Raw genomic sequence first — 22,700 nt, forward strand, 5'->3', positions numbered from 1 at the left:
CCAGCATTATTCGCCGACGGTTGCTATACCATATATTTTTCAGGCGCTGACTTGTAGCTTCGGAGCGCGTTAGATGGATTTGTGGATTTAGCTTAGTATTAGTTAGATGGCCTGTGAGCCTTGAATTGTATTGTGGATATTAACTATAGTTTTTGCCTTGTTTAGTTAGTCTAGCCTGTGCATCTAGGTTCTCAAACCTAGATGTGACATAACACTCCGATACTTATGTTGTTAGTTCCACTTTGTTTGGATGATTAATGATAGATTTGCCTTTATTTCATAAGCTTTAAATGTTTTAAAAATTAAGGGTATTACAATAGTGACGCTTCCACTAGTACAAAAAGCCACATTAGCTACACCTCTAAAAGTGTTTCCGCTACACCGGTACAGGTGTAGCAAAATCCAGTGTCAATGAAAGTGCTTAGCTTTCCGCTACACCCGCTACGGGTGTAGCGGAAAGCCAAAGATATTAATTTTTTTTTTTAAAATATTGACTTTCCGCTACACCCTCCCCGCGAAAAGTCAAAAAAGAAAAATTCAAGCGCCTTTCCGCTACACCCTCTCCGTTGAGGGTGTAGCGGAAAGTTTTGTTTAAAAAAAAAAAAAAACAAAAACAAAAACAAAATTCTGCAAAATCCTCAGTGACGGTCACTGAATTTTTTTTTTAAATAAATATGTTCTGCAAAAGTTTGTGTGTTTTTTTTATTATTCTATTTAATTTTTTAAAACCAACAATTAATATCCTGTACAGAAATTTCTAAAAACTAACAAACCAACACAACAATTTACAAACTAATACAACAATTAGCAATCAACAAAATATACTTATAACTATCAACAAAATATACTCATAACAATCAAACACAATAAGCTATTCCCGGTACACTTTTTGCTAATTTACAAAAAAAGAGAGATTAGAAGAGTAATAAAACAAAGTAAATGAAGTGGATGTCTCAAAGGAACTAAAGAGGGGAAGAGGGGATGGTAACATAATGCCAGCTTAAGTTAATAATCTCCTCTAACCCAAAAAGGGTAAACATGAAGCAGTTGATGTTAGGGGTGTGCATCGGACGGTTCGGTTCGGGGTGGGGTTTGACTAAACCGCTCGGGTTTCAGTTTGGTAATTGTAAAATCGGTCCTAACATTTTATGTATTAAATCTTTCGGGTTCTTTAATTTTCGGTTTCAGTCAGGTTGGTCGGATATCCAACTTGTGTTAGGGTGAAGCAAAATTGATATAAGAATAATAAAACTATAAAAGTAAATCAAGTAAATTCAAGACAAAATGCCTTAATGCCTTAATGCCATACAAAAACCTTAAAACCCCAAAACTGAATGATTTACAGTTTACACTTTATAGTTTAGCAGATTACACTTCACAAAAAACCAGAATTACAGATTTACAAATTCATAAAAAGCCATGTTGAATTGTTGATTCCTGATCATAAAAAGCCATGTTGATTCCTGATCACAAAAAGCCATCCTGATTCCTGAATCTTGATCCAACTCTAAATCTGTAAATCTGTAATAATCCTAGTGTAGTAGTGTTCTAGACTGCTATTCTTCTTCCTGTTAAAATTTAGTGCAATTTAGTAAAGGAAACAAACAAGTGAAACAACTAAACAAGTAAAAAAACAATAAGTCAATAATAATTATATATTACTTAGCAAATGAGAAAATGAGATTATAATATTGGCTCAGTAAGCATATTTGTCCATATCAATGTATGGATTAAGGGCAAATTGCTTCAAATCTTCAACAATTGAACATTGAGCAACATACCAGCTTAATCCTTATTTCAGATCATTGGTGGAAGCTTTCACCATTGCCAATTTGCCATAATATATCAAAAACTCAAAAGATAACATTACCAGAATTACAGATTTACAGTAATGCAAAACTGCAAAAGGCAGCAACTTTACTTACTCTTACAAGTTAGTAAGCTACCAAGCCTTTAGAGGATTTAAGAGCAGTAGTTAGAGGCCAAAAACTCATCAAGGGAAGCAACTTAAAGTCACCAAGTTTCATTGCCTTAACATCAGAATATAAAGTCAGTTGAATAGTTGAATACAAGATTAAGATATTAATATATCATATAAAGTATAGAGATTGGAGAAGACCATTACAGAAATACTTGGAAGTGTAGTTCCACAAGTCCTCCCACCAGATGCACTTCCACCATCAACACTAAATTCTGCAATTAAATCAAATAAGAAGAAACTTGTTAAAATTCAATTGAATGAAAAAAAAAAAAAAAAAACTTAAATTGAATGATTGAAATAATACATTATTTTACCTTTCTCAAATCTTTCTAATTCTTCTAGATTTTCTTCAATTGAAATGGGAGTATTTGGCCGCCTAAGCCAATCCTGGGTACATACCAAGGCTTCCACAATTTTAGGAGTTAAAGAACTCCTAAAATGATCTAAAACCCTCCCAGATATACTAAAGGCAGATTCTGAGGCAACAGTTGAGATAGGAATAGCTAAGATATCCCTAGCAATCTTAGAAAGGATAGGAAACCTTGCAGAATTGACCTTCCACCATCTCAGTATATCAAATGAACCTTCATCTTCAGTTATTGCCTCACTCAAATAATATTCCAACTCAATTTTTTTCCTCCCAACAGTTCCATTCTTTGTTTCTTAATTTGGGCCTTCAATAGATGTTGTGGCCTCCCAACAGGGGTAAAAACAAACTCAACAACAAGATTAACAGATGCTACAGAACCAGAACCAGTAGCTGGGACAACAGATGGGCTATAACTCACAGCATAATCATCATACAATTCATTCAAAGCAGCCAACAATTTCTCAAGGTAATCTTTTCCTTTTTTGTCACCATACATATGAACTAATTGAGTTGGCATATATTCTAACTTGTCCCTGGGGTCTAAAATGTTTGCAAAGAAAATCATATAATTCATTTTGTCAATATCACCTCAATATTTTTCAAATTTTGCTTTCATGTTAGCCCCCATTAGTTTCACAGCCCCATCAGCTTCCACCATTTCATTCAAGATACAATACAGATCAGATATTTCAGAGAAAAATGTGTTAGCTGTCACATATAGGGACCCTGAAATTCTGATAGTCATCTCATAGAAACATTTCAACAGCTTAACCAAGTTGTTCACAGACTCCCAATCCAGAGAAGTAGGAATAGAATCACCCAGATCAGATTTGAAAGAGTTATCACTGTATTCATAGTCATCAAATACTTTCTGGTAGATCAAAGCAGACTGTAACATCAAATATGTGGAATTCCACCTTGTTGGCACATCAAGACACAAGGATGTTTTTTGCTCAATTCCATACTATACTCTGCCAAATCCCTAAATTTCTTCAACTTTGAAGGAGAACTTCTGACATATCTAACAACCTCCCTAACCCTCTTAACAGTAATATCACATTGTTTTAGACTATCTTGTACCACCAAGTTCAGAATATGAGCAATGCATCTCATGTGAAGATACTTACTCTTCACACTAGATGATCCCCAAGACAACACTTTCCTTTTTAAAAAACCAAGTGCAACATCATTTGATGAAGCATTATCTACTGTCACAGTAAACACATTCCTAAGCCCCCACTCTATCAAACAACTTTCAAGTGCGTTTGCAATATACTCACCCTTATGTGATTTAACAGGGACAAAAGATTTTTTTTATGTAGCTTCCACTCCTCATCTATAAAATGTGCAGTTACAACCATGTAGTTTATCCTCTGAATAGATGTCCAAGAGTCAGTTGTAATACTGACTCTTTGAGTGTTTCCCCTAAACAAGCACTTTAAGTTCAAATTTTCTTCTTCATAAATGACATTGATATCTCTACTGATTGTCCACCTAGATGAATTTTTAAACCTAGGACAAGCCACTGCAATGAACCTCCTAAACCCTTTCCCCTCAACAAATATAAAGGGAAGTTCATCTATGATAATCATTTCTACCAAGGCTCTCCTCCTAATGGTTTCCTGATTAAATACCCAAGCCCCCAACTCTCCCACAGTTGGTTCAGATGCATCACTAGTAGCAACAGCTTGAAATGTCAGAAGGGACTGCCTAGTATCTTCAGAGTGAGGGTTTTTCATACAGCTAACCATGTGGTTCCTTAAAGATGTAGTACCATGTTTTTTTGATTGACATTGATACAACTTTGCACAGTAGATACACTTTGATTCTATAGTAACATTATTACTATTAGTAATCTTTTGAAAATGATCCCAAACTCTTGATCTGGATTCAACCACTTTCCTTTTCTTTGCAGGAACTGCAGCAATAAGAAGCACAGTCTGTTGAGTAATTGTGTCAACAGTTTGGACTTCCACTGCTGTTGCTCCTTGAACAGAAGAATTGGGAGGTTCACAACCAGAACTAGGTATACTGATATTGTCCATCTATAAAGTGTGGAACATAATCAGTAGACATAGTAGGAGATTGGAAATCATAATACACATAACATATTAACATTTAACACTTAACTGTTCCATATTTCCAACTCAATATTTCCATCAGGCATTCATCAAACATTCAAACTATCAAAAAGACAACAAAAGGACTCTCATCTCTGAATGCTCATCATATGGAGTATGGACAACAGTCACAACACGACACTATATATAGCTTCCACATTTCATCAAACATTCAAACTATCAAAGACAACAAAAGGACTCTCATCTCTGAATGCTCATCATATGGACTATGGAGTATGGACAACAGTCACAACACATAGGCAGTTAGGCACTATATATAGCTTCCACATTTCAGAGGCAATATATATCATAATATTTAAGGGTCCTCAATCCATAAACAAGAAAGACAACAGAGAATCAGAGATGATATTTTAATTTTTCAGAGATGATATTTTTAATGCTTCCACTCACAAAGTCAAAAATCATAACAGTTTCAAATATTCATAATATATCACATTATCACAACTCACAAGTTCACAAGAATCACAAATCATAAATAGGGTTGGAGATTTACTTCTTTTCTCACACAAATTACCCGGAGAACAAGGGCCTTCAAGCAACGTCCAGGCGTCCAGCGGTCCAGCTGTCCACAAGTGAGTCAGTCAACAACTGAACAAAGCCTCCGCCACAAAGCTTCCACCACAGACTCACAAAGAGTCAAAGAGAACACCAGAACAGCTGAGAGCCTGAGACGGTGAGACCCCAGAGAATATCGAAGACAGAATCAGAGAAAGGACTTCCACCGGACTATCAGAATCTCAGAGATTGAGACTTGAGAGAACTCAGAGAAAAAGCTTCCACCGGAGAATCGGAGATTCTCAGTCTCAACTCTCAAAGATTGAGACTTGAGAGTTGAGAGAACGGGAGAACTGAGAAACCCAAGGTTGAAAGTTGAGAGTCGAGAGAGAAATCAGAGAATGAGATTAGGTCTATGAGAGAGTGAAGGCTGCGCAGCGTACAAAGGATCATATATATAAACTAGGGACACGACGCCGTTTAATATACATCCATTCTAACCCTAGGCTTCATCGGGTTGTCGGACGGGTCGGGTGGGCAAACACGAGACCCAAACTGACTTCATTTAACCGTTCAAATGGCTAGGCTGGTTCGGTTTTAAGAAGTCGGGTGCCGGTTCGGTTCGAAATGGTTAATTTACCCGAATGGGTCAGGTTGACCCGACGGTTTATTCGGGTTTGCACACCCCTAGTTGATGTAAATCAGGTGTTGGCATAGAATACTTAATACTATGAAACCCCAAATTAAAGTATCATGAATAGCACCCTTATTCATACCATTTGAAGCACGTGCATTCCAGCCTCCTTCGAACTACTTAGTTGGACCATGATAGAAATGTCTTCGAGGGAAATGGTGAGGTATGTTTGAGTCAATCTCTTAATATTGTGTTTATACATGGATGACACAACTTGCTGGACAATTCCAAGGTTATTGTCCTGAAAAAGGAAGAGTAAATGAATTTACACTTTTATAAGAAAAAATGATCAGGGGAAAAATATTTAATTAATGGGTGCTTCAATTAAATATTTAATTACTTGAAGATCAAAATAGGACAAAAGACAATGTTTGAAATTCAACGAGTTACAAATTCCACTTGGCTAGACTCCAAGGAATCCTGCTGGTAGAATTCTAGAATCCTTGCTACACGACCAATATACCTTAAGAAAACAAAAGCTCCCTGCAACTTTGATCTGTACATTACAATTAGTTAGCATTGGGATGAGACAAACAAAAGTTCATGGAAATTATAGGACTTGTGCCATTTATTTATCATTTGATGGACTATTAAGCTCATCTTACACAAAAACTATCATAACCAAGTCATGATGTGACACCTAATATATGCTTTTTATAGGTAACTGAAAACTATAATATGCATGATGTAATGTGAGTGTGTGTGTGAGTATTTTCAAATATATTACATTCACAGCTCAGTTTTTTAAAATACACATATCTTGATCACAAGGATGCAAGTACACACTTAATATTAGCTTCCTATAAAAAATGTCAACAAGTACATTGTGCAAACTTTTGCTTAAGAAAAACAAAAAGAAGCTAGTTACTTCATCATTATAAAGCTCACACTAGACAATTAGAAATTGAATTACAAGCAAATGAAATAGAAAGCATGACCATACAAGTATGCAGAAAGATTAGTACTTTTAGAATTCAAAGTCATAGGCACAATGCACAGTAAACACTTCCCTTTCATTGTAATATATTTTTTATCAACTCTAGTTTAAAAGTTTAAAGAAATTATACAGAATGTGCATGCAAAATTGCTCCAAGTAATATGGCATTTTATTGTCAATTTTTAAATGAATGGAAGCTAACTAACCCATTAGGTAAACAATTTGTATTGTATAACACAGAATCATTACAAATTGTGAATTATTCCATAAATATTTTAGAGCAAAACCACAACAAAGCAACAAGCAATGCAGCAATAACAGTTTTTAACAACTTGAGTATGTATATTCACAATGATATGTAAAAGGTATGATAATGCAAATACTTTGATTATGCATGCTATTTCATAAATTCATGTCCATAGAACCAACAATAAGCAAATAAAATTTTCAACGAGTTTAAGCATAGAACTAAAATGAAAACAAAAAATCGAGCCCAACAAATCCGGAATTCAAAACAAATGCACACCTTCTTTTTTCCAGCTTCCAAATTCTCTTGCTTCCATTGAACCTGAGCAGACGCCATTGGAACAATCGAAATATATGTTTTATCTCCAAACGCCTTTTTAAATCCTCACAAACAAACAAACAAAAACAAAAAAATACAAAACCCTAAAATCAAACCCCAAATTCTACCATTCGACACAGATCATTATATATACATTCAAGAGAGCGAATCCGTCCAGATCTGAGCCATCCAGTTTGATTTTAGAGATTAGGAGAAGAAATAAATAAAAAAAAAATCGAAGGGAGACTTACCAGCGGTGGTGGAGGCTAGCAGTGGCGGTGGCGTCTACTGCAGGTCGTAGTAGTTCGCGACATTGGCGTCGGAGAGAGGGCAGCGTCCGCGGAGGAGGCAGCGGCAGCTGAGAGATGGAGGAAATGGTCTGATGGCTGAGAGAACTGAAGGCGTCGTTGTGCGAAAAGGGTGCTTTCTCGGATGGTGACTAAACTTTGAAATGGATTCCAAATAGTACCATTTTTTGAAAAGTGGCAAAAGAAGGAATACCCGTAAAAAGGATTTCCGTTTGCCTTGTTATGTCATAATATAAAAAGGATTTAGATTTGCCTTGTTATCCTTCTAATAGTATAAAAAGGATTTATATTTGCCTTGTTATTATTTAAAAAATCCGCTTTGTGATGATAAGAAAATGATTAGTTCATGAGTGATATAATATGATAAGAAAATGATTAGTTAATGAATTATATTATTGTGTAATTATATTGATTGATTAGTAATGATATATTTATTATAATATTATAATTATTTAATAATGATGATGTACTATTTTGAAAAAATTACATATGTATAAATAATTGATGGTATTGTATACTTCAAATTGATCTCAATAACTCAGTCATTAATACATGGTTGAATTATGAATTATTCATCCATGATATTTAATGGTGCCTGCAAGTGAAAGAATTTATGTTAAAAGTCAAAAATTTACTACAGAGAACAACAGGCGAACAATGCAACCGTTCAAACATTTAATGACACCATTGGTTTGTACGCCGTTGCTCTCGCCACAGGAAACGTCTCCCAAGGTTCAGCACCATTGTTAAATCAATACACAATAATTATTCATTAATCATTATTAAATCAATACACAATAATTATTAATCACAAATATTAATCACGGAAAGAGGCGTACTGAAATAACAATAACAAGGCCTATTGAAATCCTTTTTATGGTTAACAATAAAAAGGCATACTGAAATCCTTTTTATGGTTAACAATAAAAAGACATTCAAAAAGCCTTGTTATGCTTTATTCCCTCTTTTGCCTAAATTCAAAATCCTTCCCTATTTGGAATCCAAACTGAAATCTGTTCCTCCTCGGGGTAATGACTCCGAAAATAGAGACGAATGGAAGAGAAATGGTCTCAGCAGAGCAATGTGTAATAAAATAATAATAAAATTTCCGTGCCGCGCGGGAAGTTTATTAAATATTTTATTATCATATTTTTAGAGGCACCTTCTGGGAGTGGTTGCCGCAAAAAGTTAAATAATATTTTATTATATAATTTTCTACGACATCTGCTTCTAGGGGTGTCGCGGAAAGCTTTTTTTTTCTCTTTTTTTTTTAAACAGAAATTACTTTTCACTACACCTTTAAACTAAAGGTGTAGTGTATTTTTATTTGTTTCAACTATTCACTACACCTTTATTAAGAGGTGTAGTGTAAAGCTATAATTATATGCTCTCAGTAGTGTTCACAGGCTTATAAATTATACAATCCTGAAACTAAAAAGGTTGTGATAAGCCGTGATGTCACTTTTGATGAATATGGTGCCTGAGATTGGTCAGCTAAAGATGAAAGGTCATTTGTTATTGTTAAAGAGCAACCGATTCCTGTAAAGGGTTACAAGCGGAAACCAGGTATTGATTATTTTGAGGTTTTTGCTCCTGTAAGTAGACTTGATACATTTTGAATAGTTATTTCTCTTGCTGCTCAAAATGATTAGAAATTACATCAAATGGATGTCAAGTCTACTTTTTTGAATGGTTTTCTTGAAGAAGAAATATATGTTGAGCAACCTGCATGATTTCTGAAGAAAGTGGAGGAAAATAAAGTGTACAAGTTGAGAAAAGCCTTATATGGCTTAAATCAAGTGCCTAGGGCATGGTATGGTTGCTTTGACTGACAGTAGTTTTATGAGATGTCCTCGTGAACATACTTTGTATGTCAAATGCATTGATTCTGGTGATATTGTTATAATATGTCTATATGTTGATGATCTAGTTTTTATTGGAAACAATTTGAAGCTAATCTCAGAATCCATGGAGGCACTCATTAAGAGGTTTGAAATGACTGATATGGACCTTATGTCTTACTTTCTTGGCCTTGAGGTTGTTCAGATGGATGGTGGAATCTTTATTTCACAAAAGAAGTATGCTGCTGATATTTTGAAAAACTTCAAAATGGAAAAGTCCAAACCAGTTTCAACTCCGTTAGCTGAAAAGTTAAAGGTGTCCAAAGATGAGTGTGGTAAGAATGTGAATGTTACAACTTATAAAAGCTTAATTGGGAGTTTGAGGTATCTGGTGGCAACAAGACCGGATATTCTTTTGGAGTTGGAATACTTAGCAGATTCATGGAAGAACCAAAATAATCACATTGGGTGCAGCAAAGCGAATTCTGATATATGTCAAAGGTACAAGTAATGATGAAATTTTTTACTCTACTAATGAAGCTGTGAAACTTGTTGGGTACACATACAGTGATTGGGCTGGAGATGTTGAGACCAGAAAAAACACATCAAGATATGTGTTCTATCTTGGTTCAGTCATATTTTCTTGGTCATCAAAGAAGCAGCAAATTGTAGCACTTTCAACCGCAGAAGCAGAATATATTGCAGCAGCAAACTGTGCTACTCAAGCAGTTTGGCTGAGGAGAATTTTGGAGTTCTTACAACACGAGTAGGAAGCACCTACAACTATTTTTTGTGACAACAAGTCAGCAATTTCGTTATCCAAAAATCCAGTCTTTTATGGTCGCAGCAACACATATTGATATCAAGCATCACAAAATCAGAGAGTTGGTTGCTGAAAAACAAATCAACATTGAGTATTGTTCAAGCGAATGTCAAGTTGCAGATATCTTTACGAAGCCGTTGAAGACAGCGACATTTCTCAAATTGAAGAAGGAAATTGGGATGACAAATATATCCAACTTGGTTTAAAGGATGCAATGTTATAATAATATTATTATTATAATTAATTAAACCAAGTCAACTAATGCAGTAAATAAACATGGGTGTGGTGTGTCATGTATGATCATGAATGTTAATTAAAGTGAAAAGTGGCCTAGATTATAACAGTACATGGAGCATTAGTTTCCTAATTACTAGCTTTCCATTATTAACTTTCTTTAGTATAAATAGTTTGTGTTATCAAGCATTTCAATCATCAAGTGCAATAAACATTGTTTTCCTATTCCCTCTCTCTCTCTCTCTCTCTCTCTCTCTCTCTCTCTCTCTCTCTATTATATATATATATATATATATATATATATATATATATATATATATATATGGGTGATCACATGTGGTCATGTTGTTAGGTGTGGTCATATGGTTAATTATAGGCCATTAGATTAGATAGATCCAATGAATCATATTAATTAAGATTTTTCCAGTATTTTCGCGCACATTCTCCTACCCAGCGAACTGCATGGCTAAACTCGTCATAAAACACCGAAATAGGAAAAATCACATTGTTGTGTGTTTTATTACACTATTGGTCCATGTTGTCAACACTGTTGGTGTATTCTGGAACCCGACCGCTATAAATGACCACTGTAATTACCATAACACGAGAATACACCATTGGTGGTATAGCCACTGTAATTACCATAACACGAGAATACACCATTGGTGTGTTCCACTGTGGTGTGTTTTATTACACTGTTGGTGTATGTTGTTAACACTGTTGGTGTATTATGGAACCCGCCCGCTATAAATGACCACTGTAATTACCATAACACCCCCACTTACCACTGTCGTTATATTAAACTGATTCAACGACACAGATACGACCACACGACCACACCTAATGATATGACCACATGTGAACGCTCTTCTATATATATATATATGTGTGTGTGTGTGTGTGTGTGTGTGAATTGAAGTATGTGCTCCATCTCAACTAAAAGTCTAAGCTGATAGTTGGATTGCACATTAATGGCTAGATGCTCACACCTTTGATTTGGCTCTAATATCAAATTGAAGCATGTGCTCCGTCTCAACTAAAAGTCTAAGCTGATAGTTGGATTGCACATTAATGACTATACACACACACACACACACACACACACATATATATATATATATATATATATATATATATATATGTGTGTGTGTGTGTGTGGTTATTCAATATTTTGTCATCCGATCCCTAGATATATTAGCTTGATTGTGTCGTATTCCTGATTGAGAAATTGTTGGCATAATCTTACCGGGGATAGATTGCATGTTTTCACTTTTCAATTTTAAATACAGGGTCAATATCCACTCCAATAACCACATGCCAATATTAGTAGCGAATAGAAATCTTCGATCCGTTAATCAATGTCTAGCAAAAATGGACTAACCTACTCCATCTTCACACTAATTAAACTCTATTACTGCTTATAATCTTCCAGGACTAGAGTTGTCGTGGAAACACATGTAGAATAAGAAACACAGAAGAGACAAGAATTAAGGTTGTTATGACAGTTGAAAACTTGGGTGGAGGTCTGGTGTTGTTTGTCGTCTTGTTCGGAACCACCGGTCTAACTCCGATGCTCGGTGATAGTTCGCCAGAGCGCTGGTGTGTAGCCCCAGGCGGCGGCTGATAAAGAGTTGGTTGTGTTGCGAGCGGCGTGATGGGTCTTCCTGGTGAAACCGTCCCCCCGGCAGCACTAAATTTTTTTCAAAAACGCAATTCACATTAGCTTCATGAATAAGTTGAAAAGTTTATCTCATCACCACCTAAATATAACAGCCTGGTCGGAGAGATCAATTATAATTTTATGCCCATTTAATTTTTACATAATTCTTCTGAAGACAAGCAAATTTCTTCGTTTAATTGGTAAAGTTACAATTCTCTCATTTTTTTCATTGAATTAGAATCTTATGTCCATCCTGGTATTTTAATTTTGCATTGATTGGAAAAAAAAAAATTTAACATTACGTCAAAATTATCCTTCTCTTTTCTAACCTAGAAAAATACCCTTTAAGACAAAATTACCCTTCTATGATATTTTTTAGATGTAAGCATTTAAAAAGCTAACATTATTTTATTACTAGTTTTTTTACGCGCTTTGCACGAAGAGATAATGACCAATGATTATTTTTAAATAAGTATTTCAAAGTATATCAATGTAATATTATATATGAGATATTCATGCATAGATAAATAAATATTGAATTTGTTTATTTAAATCGGTAATTTAAAGTATATATAAATACAAGATAATATATGAGAGATTGATTATAATGTCACTAAAATAAATGTTTGCAACTTTGTAATAACGCTAGTCTAAATACTTAGTCTAAAAGTGATAGTCTAAATCAATATTACTTTTGGTTTAAATATCTCTAATTCTTCTTAATTCTCTTTTGGATAATTTCTCTAATTCTTATTAGTTCTATTTTGGGTAGCATTGTCATTAATGTCTTTATCTTCAATGCATGTCCTTTTTTTTTTATTGGTGATTTGTCATGTGCACTAGGAAAATGGTCCTACCGTTTTAGAGTTCATGTGCAATTATATTTATGATCAACAACTTTATAGTTATGTCGCGCATGTCTGACGATGATGTAAGAACAATTTTGTTCGATAAAAAAAATAAAAGTATAATATTTGCAAAGTAAGTACAATTGTACCATTATAAAAATACATACAAAAAATATTAATACCATAATAATCTAAATCATTCAATAATGCAAAAACATAATTGAAATATTAAGTTTTGTTCTAAATAATTAAAAAATATTAATTAAACGAAAAAAATTAAACCTAAATTTGTTTTTTGTTAATGCAAGAAAATCAAATGATTTTCAAAGTTCATAATTTATAATATTTGATGCTCAACTTTGAATGCGATTAGTCAGGCTAATTATTTTGACCAAATTTTATGTTAAATTTTATATTATATATTTTAATACATTTTAACATATTCGTAGTATATGTTTAATAATTATACCAACTCTAATTGGGATGAGGTTCGAACCTAAGAGCTTTCTTATAGAAATTAAGAAGTTAAGAATAAAAAATATTTAACGGAATATTTCGTTACTAAAGTTTATAGTAACGGAATTTAGGGTTATTTAAGGGAAAAAAATAATATAATAGAGGGTAAATAAAAAAATCATTAAAAAAATACTAAAATTAAAATAATATGAATCATTCATATTAATAAATTTTAATAATAAATTTAAAATAAAAAATTGAAAAAATAATTAAATAAATAAAATAAATAAAACGACGGCGGCCACCCCGTCGTTTTTTTTTTATTTAAAAATTATTATTAAAATTTAGGGAAAATCAACGATTTGGTCCCTCAATTGTTAGCGAAATATCAATGTAGTCCCTTAATCGCGTAATCATTGATTTAGTCCCTGAAAATAACTGTTTTTAGTTGATTTAGCCCCTCCGGCCATAGTCCGTCAACAATCCGGCGATAGCTCCGATTTTCCATGAGTAATTTAGTCATTTCTCGCTCGCTGCACCTAAGCCCAAGCAGATCGTCGACTTTACCGATCTTCTCGGTTGTTGCGCCCAAGCCGAGGCCACCCACTGCACGACAAGAAGAACTTCGACCACCGCCTCGCAGCTATCCGGTAACACTCCTCCCAGTACGACGACGCCACCAAACGACTCACCCAATGCTTCGCGAACGCCTTGGAGGCACGCGCCACCGGCACCTGAACATCATTGTACGCCAGCATAACCAAGAGGAGAATGTCAGCAGTGGAGTATCTCAAAGCTTATCAGACTCTCGTCTCAACTAAGAGGCGGTTGCGGTTGTCACACATAAAGAAAGAAATGAATGATGGAAAGCAGAGAGAAGCGCCACCATCTGTTTCGCAGAAATCTGGTAAAGCATCTTGTTTCATTGTACGCCAGCATAACCAGGAGGAGAATGTCAGCGGCGGAGTATCTCAAAGCTTATCAGACATACATAACTACATGTCCCTTCAAGCGGATGTCCAACATATACGCTAACAAATCAATCGCGAAACTAACCAGAGAAGCCGAGAAGATCCACATCATCGACTTTGGGATTCTCTATGGTTTCCGTGCATCATTCACGGCATTTCCCTCCGCCCCGGCGGGCCGCCGAAGCTCCGCATCATCGGAATCGACTTTCTCCAGCCAGTGTTCCGCCCGGTGGAGAGAAGAGAGGAAACAGGCGGCGGCTGGAGAATTTCGCCAGGAGATTCAACGTCCCCTTCCAGTACACCACCATAGCCAAGAAATGGGAAGAAATCACCACAGAAGATCTGAAGATCGAGGAAGACGAAACCCTAGTCGCGAACTGCTTATACAGGATGAAGAATTGTGCCTGACGAGACATTAATGAAGAACAACAGCCCCAGAGATGACGTTATCAAGCTAATCAAGAAAATAAATCCCCAATTCTTCGTGCACAGGATCGTCAACGGGATGAACAACGCACCGTTCTTCACAACGCGATTCAGAGAAGCCTACTTCCACTTCTCGTCGCTATTCGAAGCAACGATGCTGCGAGAAGACGAAGGGCGGTTGCTGGCGGAGCAGGAACTGTTGGGACACGACGTTATGAACGTGATCGCGTGCGAAGGGAGAGAGAGAGTTGAGCGGCCAGAGACGTTCAAGCAGTGGCAGATGACGACGCAGAGAGCCGGATTCCGGGCGCTGCCATTGGACCGAAGAGATCATCAAGGAAGTGAAGGAGAAGACTAGAATGGGATACCATAGAAATTTCTCGGTGGAAGAAGACTAAAGAAACGAAATGACTAAATTATCCATGGCAAATCGGAGCTATCGCCGGATTGTTGACGGCCTACGGCCGGAGGGGCTAAATCAACTAAAAACAGTTATTTTCAGGGACTAAATCGATGATTACGCGATTAAGGGACTACATTGATATTTCACTAACAATTGAGGGACCAAATCGTTGATTATCCCTAAAATTTATTTAAAATTATTAAAAATGCCAACTCAGCTGCCATGTAAGCAAGTAACCTGCTAAAATTGATGGTAACCTGCTATGAGGTGAAATTGCATACATTTGGAGTGTTTAGTGACCTAAATGCACTTTTTTTTTTTTTTTTTTTTTTCCGTTGAGTGACCTAATCGCATTTTCAGGTTACGTTCAGTGGCCAATTTGAAACTTATTCATTTTAAGAAACAATTACACCGATATTTTTTTGTTCCATTTAAGGGTCTAACATTATTGGCTCTTATTAGATTTGTAGGTAGATGTTTAACTAACTTGTGTACTTTTATTTATATGAAATTTTTTGGTGTAAGCTTATGAAGCTTAACATTACATGATTGAGTAAATTTTGGTAGCTATTAAATATGTTATAGTGATATAAATTTATATTCAAAGTGTCCAAATAACAACTACATTGCATTATGGTTTTACACAAATTTACTTGGTATTTAATAATAATAATAATAATAATAATAATAATAATAATAATAATAGTAGACATTTTAATCTTTATTCTACTTATTTCCTTTTAATTCTCATAAATTCCAAACATTGAAAATTTATGACATGGCATAGATGAGAGACTAACTTTAAATATTCACAACTTTATTATCATCTATAAACAATTCTTTTTCTGTGCAGTGGATGAAAGAGGAGGTAAGGTAGAGGTGTAGTCCAGTCATGTGGGGCCAACTGGCCAAGTAGTTAAAACTCATATTTTCTTTTTATTCAAGTTAGGAGTAAAATGTGTAATTTTATGATTTTAATTGACAAAAGAACACAATAACTATTTGACACAAACTATACTTCATCTCCACCGCCAGCAGCCAAAAGGGAGGAGACGAGTAAACTAAGGTCCCACCGAAATCATATGTTGGTTGTACACTACAGCACCAACACATTTTCATTGGTAAAACAAAAGCTTACACAAATCTGGGTTTGACGATTCTTTTCAGTTTTTAATGTACCATTTTCTTCGTTTGATATCTTCAAATTAAAGAAACTTTTAAATGAAATTTTTATTTTAAGGAATTAGTGAATATATAATTAGTTGTATTCTACAGTATTATTTCGATTAAAAAATTAAACAAAAGAAAAAGCTTAAAGATAATAATAATAAATTAATTAAAGCAGCCATAAATTATAAAACAGAATGGTAATCATACCTTGGTTTGGATGGATAAATGCAAGATCCATAGCCTATTTATACACAAGGAAAAATCCAAATTAAATTAATATATGCAGCAGTCAGAAACTAAAAAAAAATGCAATTTGCATCTAACAAAATATGCTTCTTTCTAATATTTATAAGCTGAAATTATATATAAGATTTAAACTATATATTTAAAAAAAAAAATCCTTATCATAAATATACACATGTTCCTTCATTTTAAAAAGCAAATCGAGTTTGGTCTTTTAATTATGCAGGTTTAGTTATTTTAGTTTGTCTTTCCGACCTTGCATAATAAACTCTAATTTTACCCGCAAAAAATGTAATTTTTGTAATTTTAATAATGACAACTTGATGAACCCTATTAGTAAAAAAAAAAAAAAAATAACTCAAAGTCTTTAAGGTTTAACCCCTTGTAGCACTTTACATACTAAAGTCAGAAAACAGAGTTTATAAGTACACACTTGACTAATAACTTGGAATTTTTCAAGTCACTCCAACAAAAAAAGACATATATATGTATATATATATATGATAGTTTTACTAAAAACATGTATTATTTAATCTGGATGAACAGACATTATTATGATGGAGCTAGACCAACGTACTTGGGTCAGTTCTGGCGATGTTGGCGGTGCCGGCAAAGTCACAAGAGCCAGGAGCCCTGCCCTTGCGCTGGTAGTAGCTATTGTAGGCGTAGGAAGCGTGAGCCAACAAGGTGTTGGGGAGATAACATAGCCCGTCGGAAAGTATGGGAGCACAGTCTGCACCAAACCCGCAAGCGTAGTCTAGAGCTGACTGGAGGGCCTGGTCGCTAGCATCACTCCTCGCCACGCACCAACTCGACTCCACTCTCAACACAACAAATGTCAACGTCAAAATCAGCGCTGCTAGCACCACCGCCATGGCTATTCAAGTTGAGGCCGGATCGGATCGGAGAGAAAATTAATTAAAACAGTGTGGGAGCTGACTGTCCAGATTTTGTATGATATGATATTGCAGCAGTGCAGTATGTCCTGATCTTGTCTTCTATCTTTTCTGTTTTGTGGGGTTTGTTGTCTGTCCTCTCTTCTCATTCTTCTCCATCTTTTGCTTTTGCTTTTGCTTTTTCGTTTTACCACTGGAATTGAAGCCCCATTTTTATGATATCATACACCCACTAAACTTATAACACAAGTATTTAGTTGCTAATAATATTTAATTGGTTACTCCTTTCATTTACCCAAATTCCGTAGCTGCTATCCAAATATGAACTCTGGATAAAGTAGGTCTTGTGACCGTAGTTAGTAAAGGACCACAAGGACATAAATCAGCTTACAATGTCCATTGCTGACCAACTCAAACTTAAAAAGCATAATGAACATTAATTTAAATAAAACTTTTTGATAATCAATAGGTAATATTTAATCAATTATGTATCTTCTTTTATTCTTAATTAGTTTTGTTAAATTATTAAAAATGGGGTTGTATTTTTACTATTGAGTAAGTATTGTTATTAAATTTTGCCAACCAATTACCTTAACAATATTTATGAGTTAGAATATAATGTAAATTATGACTTAGAATAATGTACATTATTAGAATAATAAAATTTCTGGGTAAGATAATATACATAATGTGTTAGAATAATATATTTTATGTGTTACAATAATATACATTATGAGTTATAAAAATATATATTGCAACAGGTCGTGTAAAAAAAAAAAAAAAAAAAAAAAAAAAGAAGCAAAACAACGTCGTTTTTGAACAGTGGTCCACACAACTGTGTGGACCACGTTCTACACAATAACTATTGCCCTTGCCCAAGTTGCCTTTCTCTTTTGCCTGTGTTAGTAATATGATTAATTGCTGCTTTATCTTATACTATATGATTGTATTTCTAGTGGTTGAGATTTAGTCTAATTGTCTAGCCTACAGGATAGGAGAATAATGTGTAGACTTTAATATAGTTTAGACTCTCTCTGTAATTCAATTCAATCAATTCAGATCACTGTTATCTCATCTGGTATCAATTGCGATAGGTTAGCCTGTTTTCTTTCAAACAATCCCGACAATTGAGATGTCGACTAACTCCTCAGAACGGACCATCACCACCGTCCCTGTCGGTGCTTCGCCGTCGGTCAACACTCTCACGGCGGGGCACCATTTCGTTTCTACTCGGCTCACCATGCGGAATTACTTGTTTTGGCGCACCCAGGTAGTTCCATTCTTGCGTGGGCAGGGACTACTCGATTTTGTTGATGGCTCCAAGCCATGTCCGGCTGCTACCATCACCATTGCTCCGGAATCCGGCGGCTCCTCCGTGACCACGACAACCACCGCCCCGAATCCTGATTATGAAGCGTGGATACAACAGGATCAAGTTATCCTATCCACGATCATATCGTCCCTCTCCGACGAGGTGATGCATCTAGCCGTTGGACGAGACACCTCCGGTGAGGTGTGGGACTCCCTTGCGTCTACGCTAGCTTCCACGACGAGAGCGAGGTGCCTAAGTTTGCTGGGGCAGTTTCAAACCCTTCGTCAAGGCCCAGGTTCACCGGCCGACTATCTAGGCCGTTGCAAGGTGATCGCTGAGTCCCTCTCGCTTGCCGACAGACCTCTGTCGAATGAAGAACAGATTCTATATGTTCTTCGCGGCCTACGCCTGGAGTTCCGAACCATGGCGAATTCCCTCACTACAACCGGCGCACCCGTGACTCTGACGCAACTCTCCGACTTTCTCCAAGCCCAGGAGTTCATCCACGAAGATGATTTTGCAGTGGGTGACTCTTCTGGAGGAGGTGGTGCACCGGCCGCATTCTTCGCTGGGCGTGGGCGTAACAGCGGCGATCAGTCGCATAACAACCGCGGGAGAGGGAGGCAGAACCGTGGTGGCAGAGGAGGTGGCGGAAGGTAGGGCCATGGTGGCGGATCGAGGTGCCAAATATGCAGGTCGCACGACCACACTGCACTTTACTGCTACAAATGCTACGCGGATCACCCTGCTGGTCATGCAAACGTTGCTGTTTCCGGCGAGTCCACCGTGCATGGTGCGGATGTGTGGTATCCGGACACCGGAGCCTCATCGCATGCAACTCCGGACGAGCAGATGTTGAATCACTCCGACACGTATACCGGCGGGGATGTTCTAAAAATTGGCAACGGTACAGGTTTGGACGTTTCTCGTATTGGACACACGGTTATCCCATCTAATTCTAAGTCTTTGTCAATGTCCAATATTCTATGTGTTCCCAATTTAACGTTACCGTTATTATCCGTGTATCGTTTTACAAATGAAAACGATGTTTACTTTGAGTTTCACAAAAATCTGTTTTATGTGAAGGATTGCAAAACTCAGGTGGTTCTTCTTAAAGGGTCTACCTCGGGAGGACTGTACAAGTTATTGGTTCCCCAGTCATCACCATGTGCTTTCCTGTCTGCGCGTGCGTCCACCGAAGTCTGGCACCAACGCCTTGGTCATCCTCACAATCAAGTCTTGCAAAGAGTCCTAAAACACTGTCCGGTGGTCAACAATAAAACTAGTTTGTGAAAAGTTTGTACTTCGTGTCAATTAGGAAAATCCTCACGATTTCCTTTAAATAGAGTTTTGAGCACTAGTAATAATATATTGGATCTGATTTATACGGACATATGGGGTCCATCTCCTGTAATTAGTGCTTCAGGATACCGCTACTTTGTACTGTTTGTGGATGACCACTCCCGTTTTTCCTGGTTTTATCCGTTAAGGCTAAAATCGGATATATATAAAATTTTTGAAGTGTTCCGGGCGATGGTAGAACGTCAATTTTCCCGTTCTATCATCGCCATCCAGTCTGATCTAGGGGGTGAATACCGCCGCCATCACAAAGTCTTTGAGTCTCTCGGGATTATCCACCGTCAATCGTGTGCCTACACACATGAGCAAAACGGGCGAGTTGAGCGCCGGAATAGACACATCGTCGAAACCGGCTTAGCACTTCTTGCTGAAAGCTCAACTCCTTCAATCTACTGGGACTGTGCGTTTGAAACTGCAACGTACTTGATTAATTCCCTACCATCTTCCGCTATAAACAATCAAAGTCCTTACTTTCGTCTATATAAAACTCAACCACAATACACTTTCTTTCGTGTATTCGGGTGTCGCTGCTATCCCTATCTACGGCCTTATAATCGGCATAAGATGGAATACCGGTCGATGCCCTGTGTCTTCTTAGGTTACCCAATCTCCTATAGGCGATACCGTTGTCTTGATCCAATTACGGGAAAAGTCTTTATTTGTCGGCATGTCCGATTTGACGAGTCCATATTTCCCTTTGCTATGCAGTTGATGAACAGGTTGCAGCTAGCCCATCAACTCCACCTTGGGGGTCCGGGCCAATAGTTGTGGGTTCACAGTCCGTGCCCACTGCTGTGGAGTTGCCTTTAGCACAAGAGCCGAGGCCGTTAGCTATTGCGGCTCCACCAACTTCACCCACCAATGCCAGGACAGAACCAGTGGCTAGGCGGGCCAGAGGCACCCGAAGGCGGGGCCAGGCTATTATACCACATGTCATGCGCACGAGGCGCCAAACACAAGGCCTGGACGAAGAGTTCTACGCCCTAACTGCATCCACCGACCCAACTTGTTACTCACAAGCTGTGGGTCACCCAGAGTGGCGTGAGGCCATGGACCAAGAGTTCAATGCCCTCCTACACAATAGCACCTGGGAGCTCATACCGGCCACACCGGATATGAACATCATCGGCTGCAAGTGGGTTTTTCACACAAAGCGTAAAGCCGATGGCTCGATAGAACGCTATAAAACACGTCTTGTTGCTAAGGGGTTCAATCAAGTTGTAGGCGAAGACTTCTTTGACACATTTAGCCCGGTGGTTAAGCCAACCACTGTTCGCATATTATTTTCCCTTGTTCTCTCCCACAGGTGGACTATGCGACAACTTGACGTACACAATGCCTTCCTCAATGGCCATCTTTCAGAAACAGTATACATGAAACAACCCCCCGGCTACGAAGATCCAACGCAACCTAATCATGTGTGCCGACTCCAGCGCTCACTATACGGGTTAAAGCAGGCTCCGCGTGCATGGTTCAAACGGCTCCACGACTTTCTCATCACCACTGGGTTCCGAGCCTCTAAAACGGATGTCTCACTTTTTCACTACACTACGGGTACATCACGTGTCTTTCTCCTAGTGTACGTAGATGACATCATCATGCTGGGCAACGACACGGATCTAGTCACCGCATTGCTGCACCGGCTCTCCATGACATTCAAGATTAGAGATCTTGGACAACCCCGGTTCTTCCTAGGTATTGAAACACTGCCAGTTGGGGACTCCCTGGTTCTTTCTCAACGTAGATACATGAAGGACATTCTCATACGCTCCGGAATGATGGACTGTAAAGCTTTGGCCACTCCAGCAGCAGTCACGAAACTGTAGCTCCCTCGTCTGATCCGTTTGAGAATCCCACACAATACCGCAGGATTGTAGGGGCCCTGCAGTATTTGACTATCACCAGGCCAGATCTTGCCTACTCGGTCAACAGGTTATGTCAGTTTACGCACACACCGACTACTGAACACTGGACTTTGCTTAAACGGGTCCTACGGTACATAAAGGGCACACATGACCTAGGGTTATGGCTTACACCTTCGGCTTCCTCAGATCTGCAAGCCTATTCTGACTCAGATTGGGCTGGGTGCCCGATAGATCGTAAGTCTACCAGTGGCTACGCTGTGTTCTTAGGTGACAATCTAGTCTCTTGGGTCTCGCGCAAGCAGCGCACCGTGTATAGGGAAGGGTTTAGGTGTGGGTATAGCTTCTCGTGCGGTTGTTCGGTTAGATCTGAGCCGTTGATCAAATCTAGATCAACGGCTCAAATTAATAAAAATTAAAAAAAAAATGCGTGTCTGGAGTAAGAAACACCTTAAGTGTTAGATCTTAAGCACAAACTCACGCACATTAAGTACAAAACACACGCACATTAAGCACAACCTCACGCACATTAAGCACAAAACCCATGCACTTTAAGTATCAACTCACAGACCTTAAGTTTCAACAATTATTGACATTAAGCACAAACTCACGCACATTAAGTACAAAACTCACGCACATTAAGCACAACCTCACGCGCATTAAGCACAAAACCCACGCACTTTAAATATTAACTCACAGACCTTA

General features: G+C 37.3%; 3 protein-coding genes across 6 annotated transcripts; 1 reads left to right on the plus strand and 2 right to left on the minus strand.

Moving 5' to 3' along the window:
- Window positions 1–1,293: 1,293 nt before the first annotated feature.
- Window positions 1,294–7,573, minus strand: LOC109174908 (COP9 signalosome complex subunit 3-like). 4 transcript variants are annotated; one of them, XM_019324147.1, is made up of 6 exons: window positions 7,435–7,573; window positions 7,145–7,237; window positions 6,145–6,177; window positions 5,764–5,922; window positions 2,126–2,193; window positions 1,294–1,568 (listed from the first exon to the last, which is right to left on the minus strand). In XM_019324147.1, exons 2-6 carry the CDS (start codon window positions 7,199–7,201, stop codon window positions 1,508–1,510), a joined length of 378 nt encoding a protein of 125 aa, XP_019179692.1. In that variant the 5' UTR covers window positions 7,202–7,237; window positions 7,435–7,573; the 3' UTR covers window positions 1,294–1,507. The 4 variants fall into 4 exon arrangements, 3 of the variants coding, with proteins under 3 accessions (XP_019179692.1, XP_019179691.1, XP_019179693.1); XM_019324146.1 differs by having other exon boundaries at window positions 7,145–7,573; XM_019324148.1 differs by lacking the exons at window positions 1,294–1,568; window positions 2,126–2,193 and adding an exon at window positions 4,880–5,157 and having other exon boundaries at window positions 7,145–7,573.
- A 4,118-nt stretch (window positions 7,574–11,691) lies between these two features.
- LOC109174937 (PLASMODESMATA CALLOSE-BINDING PROTEIN 3-like) lies at window positions 11,692–17,647 on the minus strand. The gene is made up of 3 exons (XM_019324177.1): window positions 17,144–17,647; window positions 16,531–16,564; window positions 11,692–12,079 (listed from the first exon to the last, which is right to left on the minus strand). Exons 1-3 carry the CDS (start codon window positions 17,439–17,441, stop codon window positions 11,824–11,826), a joined length of 588 nt encoding a protein of 195 aa, XP_019179722.1. The 5' UTR covers window positions 17,442–17,647; the 3' UTR covers window positions 11,692–11,823.
- Window positions 17,648–18,594: 947 nt separating this feature from the next.
- Window positions 18,595–19,434, plus strand: LOC109174917. The gene has a single exon (XM_019324158.1). It carries the CDS (start codon window positions 18,595–18,597, stop codon window positions 19,432–19,434), a length of 840 nt encoding a protein of 279 aa, XP_019179703.1.
- Window positions 19,435–22,700: the final 3,266 nt, after the last annotated feature.

The sequence above is a fragment of the Ipomoea nil genome, unplaced genomic scaffold (genome assembly GCF_001879475.1).
Source record: "Ipomoea nil cultivar Tokyo-kokei standard unplaced genomic scaffold, Asagao_1.1 scaffold0672, whole genome shotgun sequence".
Lineage (NCBI taxonomy): Eukaryota > Viridiplantae > Streptophyta > Magnoliopsida > Solanales > Convolvulaceae > Ipomoea > Ipomoea nil.

Excerpts from the sequence above, each read along its gene's own strand:
- LOC109174908 (XM_019324147.1), bottom strand. The coding sequence starts at position 7,201 with ATGGCGTCTGCTCAGGTTCAATGGAAGCAAGAGAATTTGGAAGCTGGA. Across the intron at positions 6,178-7,144 it reads TGGAAGCTGGAAAAAAGAAG|ATCAAAGTTGCAGGGAGCTT; the intron begins GTGTGCATTTGT and ends TGTAATGTACAG. Across the intron at positions 2,194-5,763 it reads GAATGCACGTGCTTCAAATG|AATTTAGTGTTGATGGTGGA; the intron begins GTATGAATAAGG and ends ATTTAATTGCAG.
- LOC109174937 (XM_019324177.1), bottom strand. The coding sequence starts at position 17,441 with ATGGCGGTGGTGCTAGCAGCGCTGATTTTGACGTTGACATTTGTTGTG. Across the intron at positions 16,565-17,143 it reads CATCGCCAGAACTGACCCAA|GCTATGGATCTTGCATTTAT; the intron begins GTACGTTGGTCT and ends GTGTATAAATAG. Across the intron at positions 12,080-16,530 it reads ATTTATCCATCCAAACCAAG|TGCTGCCGGGGGGACGGTTT; the intron begins GTATGATTACCA and ends AAAAAAATTTAG.
- LOC109174917 (XM_019324158.1), top strand. The coding sequence starts at position 18,595 with ATGTCGACTAACTCCTCAGAACGGACCATCACCACCGTCCCTGTCGGT.